Source organism: Mastigoproctus giganteus, chromosome 3 (assembly GCF_048544385.1).
Source record: "Mastigoproctus giganteus isolate SK-2022 chromosome 3, ASM4854438v1, whole genome shotgun sequence".
Taxonomy (NCBI): Eukaryota; Metazoa; Arthropoda; class Arachnida; order Uropygi; family Thelyphonidae; genus Mastigoproctus; species Mastigoproctus giganteus.
Genome location: NC_143577.1, coordinates 46,612,587 through 46,629,837, shown reverse-complemented (window position 1 = coordinate 46,629,837; position 17,251 = coordinate 46,612,587). Strand labels below are relative to the sequence as shown.

Sequence of the window (17,251 nt, the reverse complement as noted above, 5' to 3'; positions counted from 1 at the left end):
TAACCGGTGGCCCAAAAAACCAGAATCCACTGTATACCCCAATTATGGTAGGATGATGAACTAACAATTGCCTTAAAAATTATAAAGAAATGTTTAGAAAGAAATAAAAATCCTCCCCCAAATAACATATGTGTGTACTACTTAGCAAGAGCTTAATTTGTTTGACTAAAGAAAGAGTCATTTGTTAGAGAAAAGTCTTGAGCAAAATGTGAAACAAAGTATTTCTTGTAATAACTCATATTAAATATGACAATTAAAATGTCTTTAATAAATAATATACAAATTTTGTATATAAGTGCAAATAAAACATTAGAACAGCTTCAAAATACAAATTAATATTAAAAACTAAATTAAATCAGTATATAAAAGTGCTAAAATACATACTAAAACAAAGTTGCTTTTTTGTTTTACTTTGTATTTTAGCACTTTTATCTACAGATTTTATTTAACCAAATTTTAGGCCTTTCAGTAACTTTCTAATTGCACATGTAAGCTTGCATGTTCTAAATCAGGGATTAGCAACCCACAGCCCACAGTCATTTAGGAAGCCCAAAGGCTATGCTTCTCCCAAACTAGCATGTCACAAAATATAGTTTCACAATCAAAACTTAAAAATAAACCTTCTTATTTTTCTGATTTGCTCTCTTATGATGTTTTATCTTCCTTTCTCAGTATTTAAAGTTATTATTATAACCATATACTCTACTAAGAATGATATTAGTGTTATGTAATAATTGTTGGATTTTTTTCTTTAATTATTAAATGTAAAAAAATAAAAAATAATAAATTATAAATATGAGATATGGCAATAAAATTCCCAGGCTGGTGCAGTAAAAAGAACCCAAAGTTAAGGAGCCCAAAAGTGTTTTTATTTTTGTTAAAAATAATCGCCACTTACTTGATTGAATACATTTATTACAACTTTCAAAAAGCTTCTGAAAAGAGTCAGCAAAGGCACCCAAAGAGGTGATATTCAGTTCAGCAGTTACATTTTCTTTATGTTCTTGATATCCTGAAATTTCTTTCCTTTGAGAGCAGTTTACACATTTGCAAAAAGGAAAGTCTGCTGGTGCCAGATCAGGAGAGTAGGGTGAATGGTTGTTTTGTACAATGCTATGTTTCATCAGAAATGTCTTCACAACAAGTGTGGAATGGGTGTAGGCATTGTCATTCAACAAGAACCAGCTTCCTTTCTCTCATAATTGCATCCTCACCTGGGAAATGCAGCTCAATAGTCTTCGAAGCTCCCATATGTAGAATGTACCATCGACTCTCCCCTTCAGGTACAAATTCCTTTTGAATCACACCCTGTTTGTCAAAAAACGTGATCAGCATCATCTTGATTCTGGAGTTCTGTAAACAAAATGTTTTGGGTCTTGGTGATTATTTTGAAGTCCATTACACACTCTGACCTTTCATCTCTGGGTCATACTGATATACCCAACACTCATCTCCAGTGACAGTACAATTGAGGAAATTATTATTGCATTGACAAGTCTTTATGAAGTTTTTGCACGAGAACACTCTTTGTTGCTTCTATTTATCTGTGAGGCTGTAAAGCACAAATTTTTCAAGACCTTCCTTTTCCCTAAATCTTCAAGCAGAATTTGATGAATCATCTCCTTATTCATATCCAATTCATCAGCATTGGATATGAAGAAAGAGATGATTCATAACATTCTGAGGGTCAAATGATGATCTCTTGCCACAATTTCCTGAACTTTTACAACTCTGTCTTCGTTTCATGAGGTTGATGGATGCTCACTTCTTGGGTGTTCATGAACATCCTCTCACGTCTATCTTTGAACTGCTTATATCATTCAAACACACTAGCATGACTTAAGTTTCATTACCGTAAACAGTTTTTAACATTTCATATGTTTCTGTTGTAGATTTTCCCGGTTAAAAGCAAAATTTGATATTCATTTGTTGCTCCATTGCAAAATCAGGACATGGAAACATTAACGCTACTAGCAAAACTAGTTCATAGTTTCAACCTGTCTGCCTACTGGACAGTCTCTGTGCTACCATCTATTGAACGAAGTGTGAACTACATCGTACCACTTTCATTTATTTTCAAACTCATTGAACTTGACTACAACAGCATGGGAACTTTATTGCCACACCTTATATAAACAATATAAATAAAAATACTCCATTTATTACGAATCTTCAAGTGAAGGGTTGCAGTTATCATAGTATATAGATATGGGATTCATTAAAAGATATGGCTGCTTTCAAAGGTAAAGGGAAGGGATTTTGCTTTTGCAAAGGTCATTACAGTGGTCTTAAATGTTTTTTTTTTTTTTTTTTTTTTTTAAATTCTTTTCAGTGGGACTAACTGTCATTGATGTGGAAGTATTCAAGGAAGTAATTACTAAAACTACTGAGCTCTTTGTACCAACTAGGAGATATTGTTAAACATTTAAACCAAAATGGATATCAGGTGACCTGATCAGATTAACAGAACAAACTGCATGAGATGATTATAAATTGTCTAGGAACACAGAAACCTATAGGAAGTATAAACTAGTCTGCAATCAAGTTACTAAGGGATTCAAGCATGTTAATCAGATTGCAATGTCTTTGGATATGAAAGTAGAGTAGCAAAAGTATCTTTGCTTGTGTTAACACAAAGGAAGGAGAGGAACTACATTGGTCCATTGAGTGTAAATGGCATAACTATTGATGATCCTGTATAGGTTGCCTACAAACTGAATATGCATCTAAATTCACATGTGAAAAAGATTTTTGGGATGGGTTTTTTTTGAAACTATATTTCTAGAATGCACCAGTCCTGTTCGTCCGAATTGAGATTTAGAGGCACAAAGAAGGAAATTGTTTCACTTAATGGAGTACAATAGGGGACCCATTGTCTCCACTACTTATTAATCTTGCACTTGATTTATTTCTTTTAAAGTTACTGTCCCATGTGGGTTTTAGTATTAATTCTTTTAAAATGAATACTATCTCTTTCACTGATGACCTTCTCTTAGCTGCTTCCACTTCTTCAGGATTGCAGTGCCTTTTAGATTGCACCCATAAATTCTTTGTTGACACAGGTCTCAAGATTAATTTGGCACAAAGTTGGACATTATCCTGGATTGCCTCTGGCAGGGATAAGAAAGTCAAGGTGGAGGGCCATAGCTTCCTAGTAGGTAACTCCAAACTAGCCTCTGAGGATATATAAATGTATTTGGAGATACCTAGGGGCTGGATTCGACTCCTTGGGTAAGTTGTTGGCCAATGTCTCCCTGGGTGACCTGCTGGTGAGGCTTCACCACTCCAGCCCCAGCAGAGGCTGTTTATCTCTCAGACATATTTGCTACATCAGTTTTATCACCAATTGGTCTTCTGAAGGGCTTCTAGGCTTTGGACATTTGGGTTTGAGTCACTGTAAAGCTTTGACTACTGCTCCCGAAGGATGTAAAGACAGCGTATTTTCACACTGATATCACCAAAGATGGGCTGGGTCATTTAGATGGACCATCCCCCTCTTGAAAAAAGAGCATCTAGCGGAGCTGCAGCTTTCTCCCCTTTGAACTTACTAGAGATATCTGTCAACATACCAGGCTACTCAGAAAGAGTTTAATGCTACTGTTAAACTGTTGCAAGATGGTAGGACAAGAATAGAAAATAAGGCATCTATGAGGAATAGATGGAGTCATCTCTTGCACTCCTCCTTCGATAGTAGTTGTTTTAAAAACTCTGCACAGGTGAAATCGTAGCATCGATGGGTGCGTGGGTGATGGAACTAAGTTGCTATCTGGCCATGCCTATATTGATCTGGTGAAAACCAGAATCAATGCCCTTCCTACCCTCTCCAGGTCATCTAGAGGAAGAAGTATGGATCAGCAATGTTGGGCTGGGTGAAATGCATTCGAATCACTTTCCCCTTTTGTCCAGAGATGCTTCAGAACTCATGGCATCCAAGTTAAACAGCAACGATGCTGTGGTTAGCCTGGTTGTGAATCGACTATCTCAAAGGGGATGGGAGGTTCAAAAAGAGTCTGCTTTACCACTCAAGGAGGATTGCGTAAACCCAACCTTCTTTGTGCGAGGGATGGCTCTGTTTACCTCTTAGATGCCCAGGTTGTAGGTACAGGGTTGGATCTTGAGGAAATCCATCGGATTAAATCTCGCTATTACAACTCTAATATTACTTAAAGAAACGAGTAAAAGCTAAATATGATACATTTCAGGTTGTTTCATCTATTACAGTCTCATTCAAGGGAGTATGGGGCAGGTCTTCTGCTAGCCTACTCCTGAGTATGGGACGGACCAATTCTGATTTAAAAATCATTGCACTGAGGGCACTGCAGGGAACTTTAAGTTTCTGGGGAGTTCATCAGCAGATGACCTAGTATTGCTAATGATTACGTCTGTTGTTCTGCACTTTATGTTGTAAGGTTTATTCTTTCTCCTGATGAGAAAAAGAAATTTGTGAAAGAAAAAAAAAATGCTAACAAACTGAATACTTTTGGCATCATATACTTTGCATCTACGTTCACATGCGAAGAAGCTTTTAAAGATGGGATACCAGAAGTATACTTAATACTTACTGGAAGTTAAATGATTTTATAATTGAAAAGAAATTGGAAAATAAATTTTTGAAGTTAAAAAAAGTAATCCACTCGGGCTGATGGAATGTATCCAATTATATTAAAAAACAGAGCAAATAAGGTCAACAAATCTTTATCCATAATTATGAGAATACCCTTGAATTCATGAAAAAGTCCCTACAGACTAGAGATGTGCAAATATTTCCCCTATTCAAAGGGTGAAGTCAGTAATTACAGACACATAAACTTGACTAATGTGCCAGGTAATATAATGGAGTCAATGGTTAAGAGAAGTAATGCAGAATCAGCAGGAATGCATTTACGTGGAAACCATAGCATGAATTTATTAAGGGAGATCTTGTCTGGTTCTGATTAGCTGCTATGCTATAGTCACAAAGGAACTACATGCAAAAAAATGATTGACATAATATGCATAGATTTCAGTAAAGCTTTAGATACTGTTACATGGTAAAGCACTGCTGTACAAATTGGCATAGCATTGCATTGGGCAGGTTACTTCTAGGGTTAAATTTCTTCGGTTGATTGTCAGGTGACAGAGTGGCTATTAATGGCGGCTGCTCTTCATGAACCACTGTTATGAGTAGAGTTCCTTCAGATTTAGTTGTGGGCCGCCTTAGTGTTTTTAGTATTTATTGTTATTGACGTAGGCATGTCAAGTGTAATGTCTCATTTTGCTGATCATACAAAGGTAGGCAGGGTGTTTAATGAGAGTAATCAGGGTATGCTGATTCAACAAGACATGGATCAATTAAGCAAATCCATTATTTAAATTTCCATATAACTGTTCCTGTCAAGATGATCTTGAATTACCTCCTTAACCATTGACTCCATTATTTTCCCTGACACAGGAGTCAAGCTTACAGGTCTGTAATTACTCACACATAACCTTCAACTGTCTTGTGAATAGGAGAGATCTGTGGGGACCTCCCATGAATTCAATTGAGGTTTAACCTTTACAAATGCAAAATAGGCCAAATGGCATAAAAACTAGCTAATTGGAAATCTGTGATGAGGTCTGACAGATCCAAATTTTGCATATAATCTGATACCAGGCACTGAGTTCACAGGAGAAGCAAAGAGGTAATTTCATCCACATTGTGTGGCACACAATACAAATTGATATTGAGTGAGTGATGCTTTAGGGAGGGATGTTTTAATTATTAAGAAGTGGGTCTCCTATTTTAATACCAGTCAGGATGGCTATACAAATATTCTGGATGATCAGATTGTGCCTTTTCTGAACATTTGAGGGACATTCATGATTTTGATACTTTGTATTCCAAGATGACAGCTGACCACGTCATAGGGCCTCTACTGTTTTAAACTGACAGGCTTAAAATGGTAAAGGCTGAACACAGTGGAATAATAGGGCATTTAAACTGGCCAGCCAAGCTAACAGATTTATATTCTGTATAGAACATATGGATATCTTGAACAGAGAGTGAAAACACAGCAGCAGCAACCTCAAAACCTTAATTATGTGATCAGTTATTTTTGGAATGGCCTAATATTGATATAAACTATTTAAGGGGTCTAGTTGAATCTGTAACTGAAAATTCCAGATATTTCTGTTAATTACTTCACAATTAGGAAATTTGAGCCTATTTAAACACGTGTTAATTGGCATATATCATGTACTATTATTGATAGCAAACTCACTTTACTGTCACTCATTTTCCTCCCATCGGTAACGCTCTCTCTTGCTTTGTGACATTGATGCAGCATCCAGAGTGAAACTGTTGATACACGCACTTCATGTTTCATGCACTGAGCACTCCTGGTATTGACAGGTTGGCATCTAATTGTAGCATTCGTTGAAATGCACGGTTTTTAAAATTTAAATTTCGCTCACTACAGATCTAAAGGAAGTTTTAATTTAAATTTTTAAATTAATTTTTTAAATTAAAATGTTCTATATTAATTATGTTTTTAATATAGAACATTGATTTTTCACAGTTGTGTTTAGAAGAGATTTAAAATAAAGATGGCATACTTGAATTTTTATTGATTTTTCAAATTTTCGTAGGCCTGACTCAGGGGTAATTGAAAAATTACACAAGTGGCTAATTATTTGTTTAGGTATTATATATTTCAGGGTATTGTATATTGTAGTAACTTGATAGTACTAAATTTATTTGTTTAAAAAACTGCTAATATAATTTTTTAAAAAAAAAAAGTATTAATAAAGGGTCTGTTTCTCGGTCCCTTTATTAATACTTTTATATTTTTGTTTAGATCAGAGATACTGAACAAGAAAGACTGAAAAAATGGCTCAAGATGTTACAAAATTGGGAAAAATATTCAAAAGGTGAAAAAGTAAGTGTGAGTTTTTGCTAAATTATTTTTCTAATGTATCTATTGTATCTAAGGGGCAGTCTCTCCAAGCTTGTTAAGCTTGGAGAGATTCCTTACAGGGATGAGATACACTTTACTGATGCTATTGAGACAGTGTTAGGTGGGTCAGAAAACTGCTAGCTTGGGGGAATACATGGTCTAATAAGTTAACAGTAGCTGCTGGCAGAGGTGAAAGAGCTTCTTGCAAAGAGATTCTATTGGAATGAGCAGCAGCCTGAAAAACAAGTTGCTGCAGATTTCAGAAACTGCTGGGAGTCATCACGGAACAAATAAATACATGGACTGTGTTAGGACAGCTAAGAATAAGAACAGTGGATATATAATTGCGTGTACACCACTGCTAGGAGTTTGGGAAATAAATTTGATGAATTTGAGGATACTGGTCAAAACATCAAAGGCAGATATTGTTGGGATATCAGAGACATGGCGTCACACAGATATAAGGAATGCAGACCTGGAATTGGAGGAGTACAATATGTACAGGAAGGATAGGAGGGGTTATACTGTTAGTTAAGAAACAAAATCTAGGGTAGTGCATCCAGTTGACATGGGTGGTCAGTACAATGTTGAGTCAGTTTGGTGTAACATAAGCACTGGGAAACCGAAATTGAGAGTAGGAATGTGTTATAGGCCTATTGACTGATGAGTATAATGAACAACTGTAAATAATAAAGTGAAATGAGTGGACCAGTAAATCAGATTGTCTTATAATGGGGAATTATAAAACTTATTATTATTTTTTAATTTATATATTTATTTCATTATAAAAAGGTGTACAGTATCTTTTTAATTTTGTGGTGATTTATAATTGTTGTTTACTTAGTACCTCTATATAAAGAATAAAATTATATACTTATGTATATAATTTGTATTATGAAATGTACTTTTTTATTATATTATTATTATAATAAATATCATATAACATATATATATATATTTATATACATATATTAATTATACAGAGAGAGAATCGGATCTAACAGGTAGAAAATTGAGTAGGAGTGCCGCAAAATAAAATAAATTACTTAGGGGTGCCATTATTAAAAAAAAGGTTGAAAACCACTGGTCTATACAGTGGGACCAACTGACGATGTTACCAACTGCAAATTCTAAATGGACAGTATTCAAGGAAGTAAACTTGGAAGTTACTAGGCTTTTTGTCTCAACTAAGAAATACTGTTGAAAGTCAAGGCCTAAAATGGATGTCAGTTGAACTAATGAGACTTGTGGCAGAGAAGAAAGACCAGAAATCTTTGGCAAAGAATGCAGAGCAAAACAACAAAGAGTTCTTTTCTTATGTAAACTAGAAGGAAGGGGATGAATCAGATTATTCCACTTGATATCAGTGGTTCGATAGAGGACCCTTCTCAGGTAGCTGACAAACTGAATGAGTATTTTGCATCTGCATTCACACATGAGGAGTTATTTGGGGGGGGGGGGGGGCAATGCCAGAAAATTATCAAACTCTACCATTCCCCTCCTCAGGGAGCTGAATGATTTTGTAATAACTGAGAGCAAAGTGGAGGAGAAATTGTTGAAATTAAACATAAGAAAGGCACCTGGGGTGGATGGGATCTGTCTAGTTATATTAAAGGAGGCAGCAAAAGAAAGTAAGTGAATCCTTAGCCATAATTATCAGAGCTTCCTTGGACTCAGGGGAGATCCCCATGGACTGGAGATGTGACCCGAATTCACAAAGGGTGATACGAGTAATTACAGACCTGTTAGTTTAACTTCTGTTCTGGGGAAATTAATGGAGGCACTGGTTAAAGAACCACTACAGGATCATCCAGACTGGACTGCAGTTATAGTTTAGACACAGCATGGTTTTATTCAGGGGAAGTCTTCTGTGACCAATATGATTGGATACTACAATGAGGTCACAAAGGAACTGGGTGCAAAAAAAATAATTTTGATATCATGTACTTAGATTTCAGGAAAGCTTTTGATGCTGTTGCACATGGAAAACTACTGTACAAGTTGGAGAAGTATGGCATTAAGGGCAAGTTCTATGTACAAAGGGATGGTCGAGTGGGAGAAGACAGGGAGTGGTAATCAGTGGACACTGCGCTTCGTGGACTGTTATTAGTGGTGTCCTCCAGGGGTCCATGTTGGGCCCATTGTTGTTTTCTATATTTATCAACGATATTGATGAAGGTATATCAGGCTTAATGTCCAAGTTTGCAGACGATATGAAGGTTGTCAATGTTGTTAATGACACTAATGACAGTTCATTACTGCAACAGGATCTAAAACGGTTGAGCAGATGGGCTGAGAGGTAACAACTGAAGTTTAACATTGACAAATGTAAAATACTGCATATGGGTAGCAGTAACCCCAGATTAACATATCAACTATGTGGTACTACACAACCAGGTTGGTAGAGAATATCGGTGATGGAATATCGGTGATGTGGTGTCACTCAGACCTAAGGTATGCACAATTTGAATGTGGGAACTACAACATGAACAGACAGGGAGGACGGAGGAGGAGATTATGTTTTTAGTTAAGAATCTAAGTCAGTACATTTGTTTGACATGGATGGCCAGTGCAATATTGAGTCAGTTTGGTGTGTTTTAGGCCTAATTACTGTAATGAGTATAATAAACGACTATACGGTGAAATAGAGTGGGCCAATAAAACGCAATGTCTTATGATTGAGGATTTAACTTTCCGGATATTAGTTGTAACTTGTGAGTTGGTCATTCACACACTAGCAAGATTTTGTGATTTTATTCGATGACTACTTGCTACAGCAACATGTTAAAGAGGCAATAACAGGAAGCAATACCCTTGATCTGACTATCAGCAGTGATCCTTCATCCATTAAGGATTTGCAGGTAAAAGACCCACTGGGTGGCAGTAATCACAGTGTATTGATGTGAGATTTACTTAAAGACCTAACTGCTGTCAAGGGTAAAGGGAATGACTTTTGCTTTTGTAAGGGTGACCACAGTGGTCTCAGACAGTTTTTAAATTCAATACAGTGGGACCAACTGAAAATGTTACCAACCACACATTCTAAGAGCATTCAGGTGGATAATTATAGAAGTTACTAAGCTTTGCAAGCCTGTGTGCCTGTCTCATGTGGTTGGTGCAGCCACTCAGTAATACCGCTCCCATTTTTATAAGGATAATTATTGGTATTATTTAAAGTATGTATATTGTTCCATATCAATGTGGAGCCCTTAAGAGAAGAGGAACAAGAAGATACAAGAGCCGCTGAGTGTCACCAGGTAACTATTTATTAACATTTGAATAATTAGCAGCAATATAACATCGCTAATATATACGACGAATTCAGAACAGAACGCACATGGACAAGGCTACCTAATCTGAAGTCTTGTCTGACCAATCTGATCGAATATTATGATACAGTAACACAGAACCTGAGTAAAAAAAATTATTTTGACATCATATATTTGGATTTCAGGAAAGTTTTTGATACTGTTGCATATAAATGACTGCTGTGCAAATTGGAGTAGTGTAGTATTAAGGGCACATTGCTGCAAAGGATAAAGAGGTGATTGAGTGTGAGAAGATACAGTGATTTTAATGGACAATTCCTATTTATTAGTAGAATCCCTCAGGATTCATTGCTGGGCTTCTGTATTCCATTGTTGTCTTCTGTATTTATTAATTATAGTTATAAAGGCATGTCATGCTTATTGTCTAAGTTTGCAGATGATACCAGGTTGGCTGGCTGGTTAACGACAGTAATCAAGGTAACTTAGTGCATCAAGATCTATAAAAATTAGTTAGATGAGCTGATAAATATCAGTTGAAGTTTAACATTGACAAATACAAGGTACTGCATAATGGCAGCAGTAATCCCAGGTCCAAATGTACATACCAACTCTGTGGTACTAAACTCGGTAGTGGAAAATGAAAAAGACTTGACAGTAATTGTTCACTCAGATATAAAGATCTCTGAGCATTGCAAGCTTCCAGGACAGATAATGGGGTTTTATCAGTGTTATATATACACAGGAATTTTGCTAGCAGGGGTAAGGAGATAATTATGCCATTGTACAAGGCACTGGTCAGGCCACATGTTGAGTACTACATACAGGTATGGAGGCCTCATTTTAGAAAGGATGCAGGGCTGCTGGAACGAGTACAGAGAGGGGCAATGAGTTTGGTGAGGGGAAACAAAAGGAGTCTTACCAAGAAAGGCGTCAGTTCTGCAAATTGCCACATCTTAAGACTGGGCACCTGCAGGATGATCGGATTGAGGTGTTTAATGCTTTTAATGGATTGAGCAAGCTCAATGCTGATGGCATTCTTCCTCTTTGCTCAGACTACACATGAGAAAGCATAAATTGCGGAAGTATGGTCGCAGGATAGATGTGCAGAAGTTTGTCTTCATCCAGCAGGTGATTAATTGTTGGAACAAACTTCTATCTGTTGTGGGAGTTCCTAGTTTGAATAAATTCAAGGAATAACTAGACAAACTATTGGGGAGGTAGACAGGTGATGTGGGAAAAGTTTTTTTTTTTTTTTTTTGTGATGCTTTTTAAGCTTGCTTTCTGACATCGTTTTCCACTACTTAAACTAAGTTTGATGTAAATTTTGTGATAATACAAAGACAGGCACAGTATGACAGTAATCAGTATTCTACTTCAAGGATACCCAAATAAACTGAGTGGACTGTAAGAAAAGTAACAACTGCAATTTAGCATTCATAAATGCAGAGTTTGTAATTGGTTAGCAGTAATCCAATGATGAGATACCATTTGGGTAGCACCGAACTCATTTGATAAGGGGGAAACTCTTAGGGGTAATGTACAGTCTAATATGAAATTCTCTGAAAAGTGCAAAGATGCTTCTAGAACAGCCCACAGAAGAACAAGTACATTTCATTGTTCTTGTTCTTCCAGAGAAAGAAGAGGTAGTGATGTTATTGATAAATTTGCCACTACCAATTGACACAGATGGCAGTGGTCAAAGTGATTCCAAGCTATTTCCCATTCTGTTGATGTTTCCTTAGGAAAGAAAAAAAAATGAAGAAGAGAAAGAAATCATCAAATTGAAAGCAGCTTGCTCTTGTGCCAGCATCATTTAAATGTCAGTCTACAGGTTGCAATTGGGTTGCTTCTCCTCAATAACCTGAAATTCTGTGGATTTCATTTCTTAAAAAAAAAAAAAAACCTCTGTTAGATGGATGGATAACATAAGCCAGTATATCAATAGTCAGTCAGCACGACAGAATCCGTATTGGCCATCATTGATCAGATGAAAGGTGTTTGACTAGACATGATGTATTCAGTAGTGAAGTAAACGTGGCGGGGTGGGGACACATGATATAATTATATTTTGGGATATAGCATACAAATAACAAGAATATTTCCAGCTCCTTCACATGATGTACCCTTGAGAATGTTCCTCATACACACTACTTGGACTCCCTCCAGTCAGTACCTGGCAGAATAGAGGCAACAAGATTATATACTAACTGATCTGGACATGTGGAGAAGAATAAAAAATACATGGAATACGTGGAATACATGGAATTACATGCAATAAATTAATGGGTGACATAGAAGCCTCCGTAGCCAGGTGGGAAGGAGCAGCAGTGCATAGCACATGCTTCTTCGTTAGACCAGGGTTTAAGCCCGTGACCAGCAAATGTGGAGGATGTGGAAAGGTCAGGGAAGGGAATGACCACTGCATATCCCTGGAGCAATATGGCCTTAGTTGCTAATGCTCCTAAAAACCAAAAAACAAACAACAACAACAAGAAGCCTATGATAGATATAAGCTGTTCTGTAACCAAGTCACAAAGGAGGTTAAGCAGGCAAAGGCAGATTATGAGAAATCTTTGGCAAAGGATGCAAAGAAAAACAGCAAAGAGTTCTTTACTTATGTAAACTAGAAGGAAGGGGTTGAATCAGATTGGTCCACTTGATATTGATGGTTCAACTGTTGATGATCGTGCTCAGGTAGCTAACAAACTAAATGAATATTTTTCATCTACATTCACATTTGAGGAGTTATTGAGCGAGGGGAATGCCAGAGGCGTATTAAACTCTAGCAGTAAGCTAGATAATCTTGTAATAACTGTGAGTAAAGTGGAGGAGAAATTGTTGAAGATAAACATAAGAAAGGCACCTGGGGTGGATGGAATCTATCCAGTTATATTAAAGGAGGCAGCAAAGGAAGTAAGCAAACCCTTAGCCATAATTATGACAGCTTCCTTGGACTCAGGGGAGGTACCTATGGACTGGAAATGTGCAAATGCGACCCCAATACACAAAGGAGGATCAAAGGGAGACACAGGTAATTACAGATCTGTTAGTTTAACTTCTGTTCCAGGGAAATTAATGGAGGCACCGGTTAAAGAAACAATGCAGGATCATCTAGACAAGACTTCAGTTATAGCTCGGACACAGCATAGGCTTGTTAAGGGGAAGTCTTGTCTGACCAATTTGATTGGATTCTACGATGTAGTCACAAAGGAACTGGATGCAAAGAATAACTTTATCATATATTTGGATCTTAGAAAAGCTTTTGATACTGCTGTACATGGAAGACTGCTGCACAAATTGGAGCAGTGTGACATTGGAAGCAAATTGCTGCTTTGGATAAACTGATTAGTAGCATTAGTAGCATTAGTAGAGGCATTTGATGCAAGAAAGCAAGCTTATGCAGCATCAGCCAAAAAAAAAAAAAAAAAAAACCCACTTCCACTTCACCCCTCTGTTCGTTCAAAATACCTGTCCAGCTGAGCCTTTAACCTATTTAGGCTATCAACCTCCACGACAAGGGATGGAAGTCTGTTCCACCAACCAACCACCCGCTGGCTAAAGGCAAATTTCCGCACGTCTATCCTACATCTGTCTTTCCTCAATTTGAATTTATGCCCTCTTAGGTGATTATTCTGAGCAAGAGGAAGAATCCCATCAGCATTGAGCATGCTCAAACCATTCAAGGCTTTATACACCTCTATCAGATCACCTTGCTGGTGCCTAGTCTCCAGACACTGTAATTTGCAAAACTTAAGCCTTTCTTCGTAAGAGCATCCCTTTGTTCCATTCACTAATCTTGTTGCCCTTCTCTGTACTCGTTCCAGCAGCTCTACATCCTTCTTGAAATGAGGCCTCCAGACCTGTATACAGTACTCTAGGTGTGGCCTGACCATTGCCTTATACAAGGGAATAATCACCTCCTTATCCCTGCTGGAAAAATTCCTGTATATCATTGACAATACTCCATGAGCTACTCTTGCAGCCCGTCTGCACTGCTAGGAGAACTTCATATCTGCCTGCACGACCACCCCCAAGTCCCTTTCATTCTCTACCACTGTCAGTGTAGTACCACAGAGTTGATACGTTGCTCTGGGGTTGCTGTTTCCCATGTGTAGTACTTTACATTTGTCAAACTTCATTTGCCACCTCTCAGCCCATCTGCTCAACCTTTCCAGATCCTGTTGCAGCAGCATAGTGTCAGTAGTGTCCTTGACAACCCTGCCTACCTTTGTATCGTCTGCAAACTTGGACATTAAACTTGATATACCATCATCAATATCATTTATAAATACAGAAAACAATAATGGACCCAACACTGAGCCCTGAGGGACTCCACTAATAACATTAGTCCACGATGAGCAGTGTCCATTGATTTCCACTCTGTGTCTTCTCCCCCTCAACCACCCCTTTATCCATAGCAGCAATTTGCCTCCAATGTCACACTGCTCCAATTTGTGTAGCAGTCTTCCATGTACAGCAGTATCAAAAGCCTTTCTAAGATCCAAGTATATAATATCAAAGCTATTCCCTGCATCCAGTTCTTTTGTGACTACATCATAGTATCCAATCAAACTGGTCAGGCAAGACTTCCCCTTAACAAAACCATGCTGTGTCCGAGCTATAACTGAAGTCTTGTCTAAATGATCCTGCAGTGCTTCTTTAACCAGTGCCTCCATTAATTTTCCTGGAACAGAGGTTAAGCTCACAGGTCTATAATTACTTGTGTCAGCCTTTGATCCTCCTTTGTGAATTGGGGTCACATTTGCACATTTCCAGTCTATGGGTACCTTCCCTGAGTCCAAGGAAGCTCTCATAATTATGGCTAAGGGTTTGCTTACTTCCTTTGCTGCCTCCTTTAATATAACTGGATAGATCCCATCCACCCCGGGTGCCTTTCTTGTGTTTATCTTCAACAACCTCTCCTCCACCTTACTCTCAGTTATTTCAAGATTCTGTAGCTTACTGCTAGAGTTGAATACACCTCTGGCATTCCCCTCGCTGAATAACTCCTCATGTGTGAATGTCGATGGAAAATATTTATTTAGTTTGTTAGCTACCTGAGCAGGATCATCAACAGTTGACCCATCAATATCAAGTGGACCAATCTGATTCATCCCCTTCCTTCTAGAGTTTACATAAGTAAAGAACTCTTTGCTGTTTTTCTTTGCATCTCTTGCCAAGGATTTCTCTTAATCTGCCTTCGCCTGCCTAACCTCCTTTGTAACTTGGTTGCATATCAACTTGTATCTATCATAGGCTTCTGTGTCATGTGTTAATTTATAAGTATCCCATGCATTTTTCTTCTCTGCCATATGTCTCATTAGTTCATCTGACATCCATTTTGGCCTAAACCTTGAACAATATTTCTTAGTTGGTATGTAAAGCCTAGTAGCTTCCAAAATAAGTTCTTTGAATGCTTCCCATTTTGAATTTGCTGTTGGTAACATCATCAGTTGGTCTCACTGTATAGAATTTAAATACTGTCTCAGTCCATCGTAGTCGCCTTTACGGAAGCAATAACCCTTCCCTTTACCCCTAATGGTAGTTACCTCTTTGAGTAAATCCCACTTCAGCACACTGTGATCACTGCCACCTCGTGGTTCATTTATCTGCAGATTCTTAATGCATGAAGATTCACTGCTGATAATCAAATCAAGAGTATTACTCCCTCTATTTGCCTCCCGAACATGCTGATGTAGAAAACAATCATCCAATAAATCCACAAAAGCCCTGCTAGTGTGTGAGTGACCAGCCCCCAAATTCCAGTCAATATCTGGGAAATTAAAATCTCCCATTATAAGACTCTCTGATTTACTGGCCCACTCTATTTCCCTGTACAGTTTCTTATTATACTCATCAGAGTCATTAGGCCTATAGCACACTCCTACTCTTAATTTTGATCTCCCAATGCTTATGTCACACCAAACTGACTCAACACTGCACTGTCCAGCGATGTCGACTGGCTTCACTTCCTTGGTTTTTATGTGTTTCTTCACTAATAGCATAACCCCATCCCCCCTTCCTATCCTTTCTGTAGACGTTGTACTCCCCAAATTCCAGTTCTGCATCCCTTATATCTGTGTGACACCACGTCTCTGATATACCAACAATATCTGCCTTTGATGTTTTGAGAAATACCTCAAATTCATCAAATTTATTTACTAAACTGCCAGCATTGGTGTACACGCAAGTATACCTGCACCTGTTTCTATTCTTAGCTACCCTAACACAACCCATGTGTTTACTTGTACCACAATGGCTCCCAGCAGTCTCTGAAATATCATGCATCTTGTTTTTCAGGCTTCTGCTCATTCCAATAGAAGCAATGCAAGAATCTCTTTCACCTCTGCCAGTGGCTACTGTCAATCTATTGGTCAATCTATTGTCTCCCCCCCCAAGCTAGCAGTTTTCCGACCCACCTAACACTGCCTCGATAGCATCAGCAAATATTCTTGCACCCTTTCTATTTAAGTGTATCCCATCCCTGTAGAAGCAATCTCTCCTGTTAACAAGTACAGTCCAGGCTGAAAAAAATTCTACCCTTTGAGCCTTGCACAATCTTTCCAGGGCCGAATTGATCGACAAGGCTCTCATCATATACTCCCTCCTATCGTGTCTGGGCAGAATTGCAGACACTTTCAAATTCAACCCTAATTCTCAGCTTTTGTTCAACAATCCTGTACTTGTTAAGTAATTAACAAGGATGGTTGATGGATGGTTGAGTGGGAGAAGACAGAGAGTGGTAATCAATGGACAAATGCTCTTTGTGGGCTAATGTTATTAGTGGAGTTCCCAGAGGGTTCAGTGTTGGATCCATTGTTGTTTTCTGTATTCATTAATGATATTGATGATGGTATATCAGACTTGATGTCCAAGTTTGCAGACAATAGAAAGGTCGGCCGGGTTCTTAATGACAGTACGCTGTTGCAACAGATCTAGAAAAGTTGAGTACATGGTCCGAGAGGTGGCAACTGAAGTTTAACGTTGACAAATGTAAAGTACTGCATATGGGAAGCAGTAACCTCAGAGTAACATATCAACTGTATGGTACTACACTGACAGAGG

At 37.9% G+C, this 17,251-nt stretch overlaps 1 protein-coding gene across 1 annotated transcript in view; it reads left to right on the top strand.

Annotated features, from left to right (window-relative positions):
* LOC150087932 (USP6 N-terminal-like protein) overlaps positions 1 to 17,251 on the top strand; it is a 173,741-nt gene that overhangs the window by 70,652 nt on the left and 85,838 nt on the right. The window contains exon 4 of the mRNA XM_090369968.1: positions 6,819 to 6,899. Within this exon, the coding sequence (XP_090226094.1) occupies positions 6,819 to 6,899 (81 nt within the window). The remainder of the gene's footprint in view (positions 1 to 6,818; positions 6,900 to 17,251) is intronic.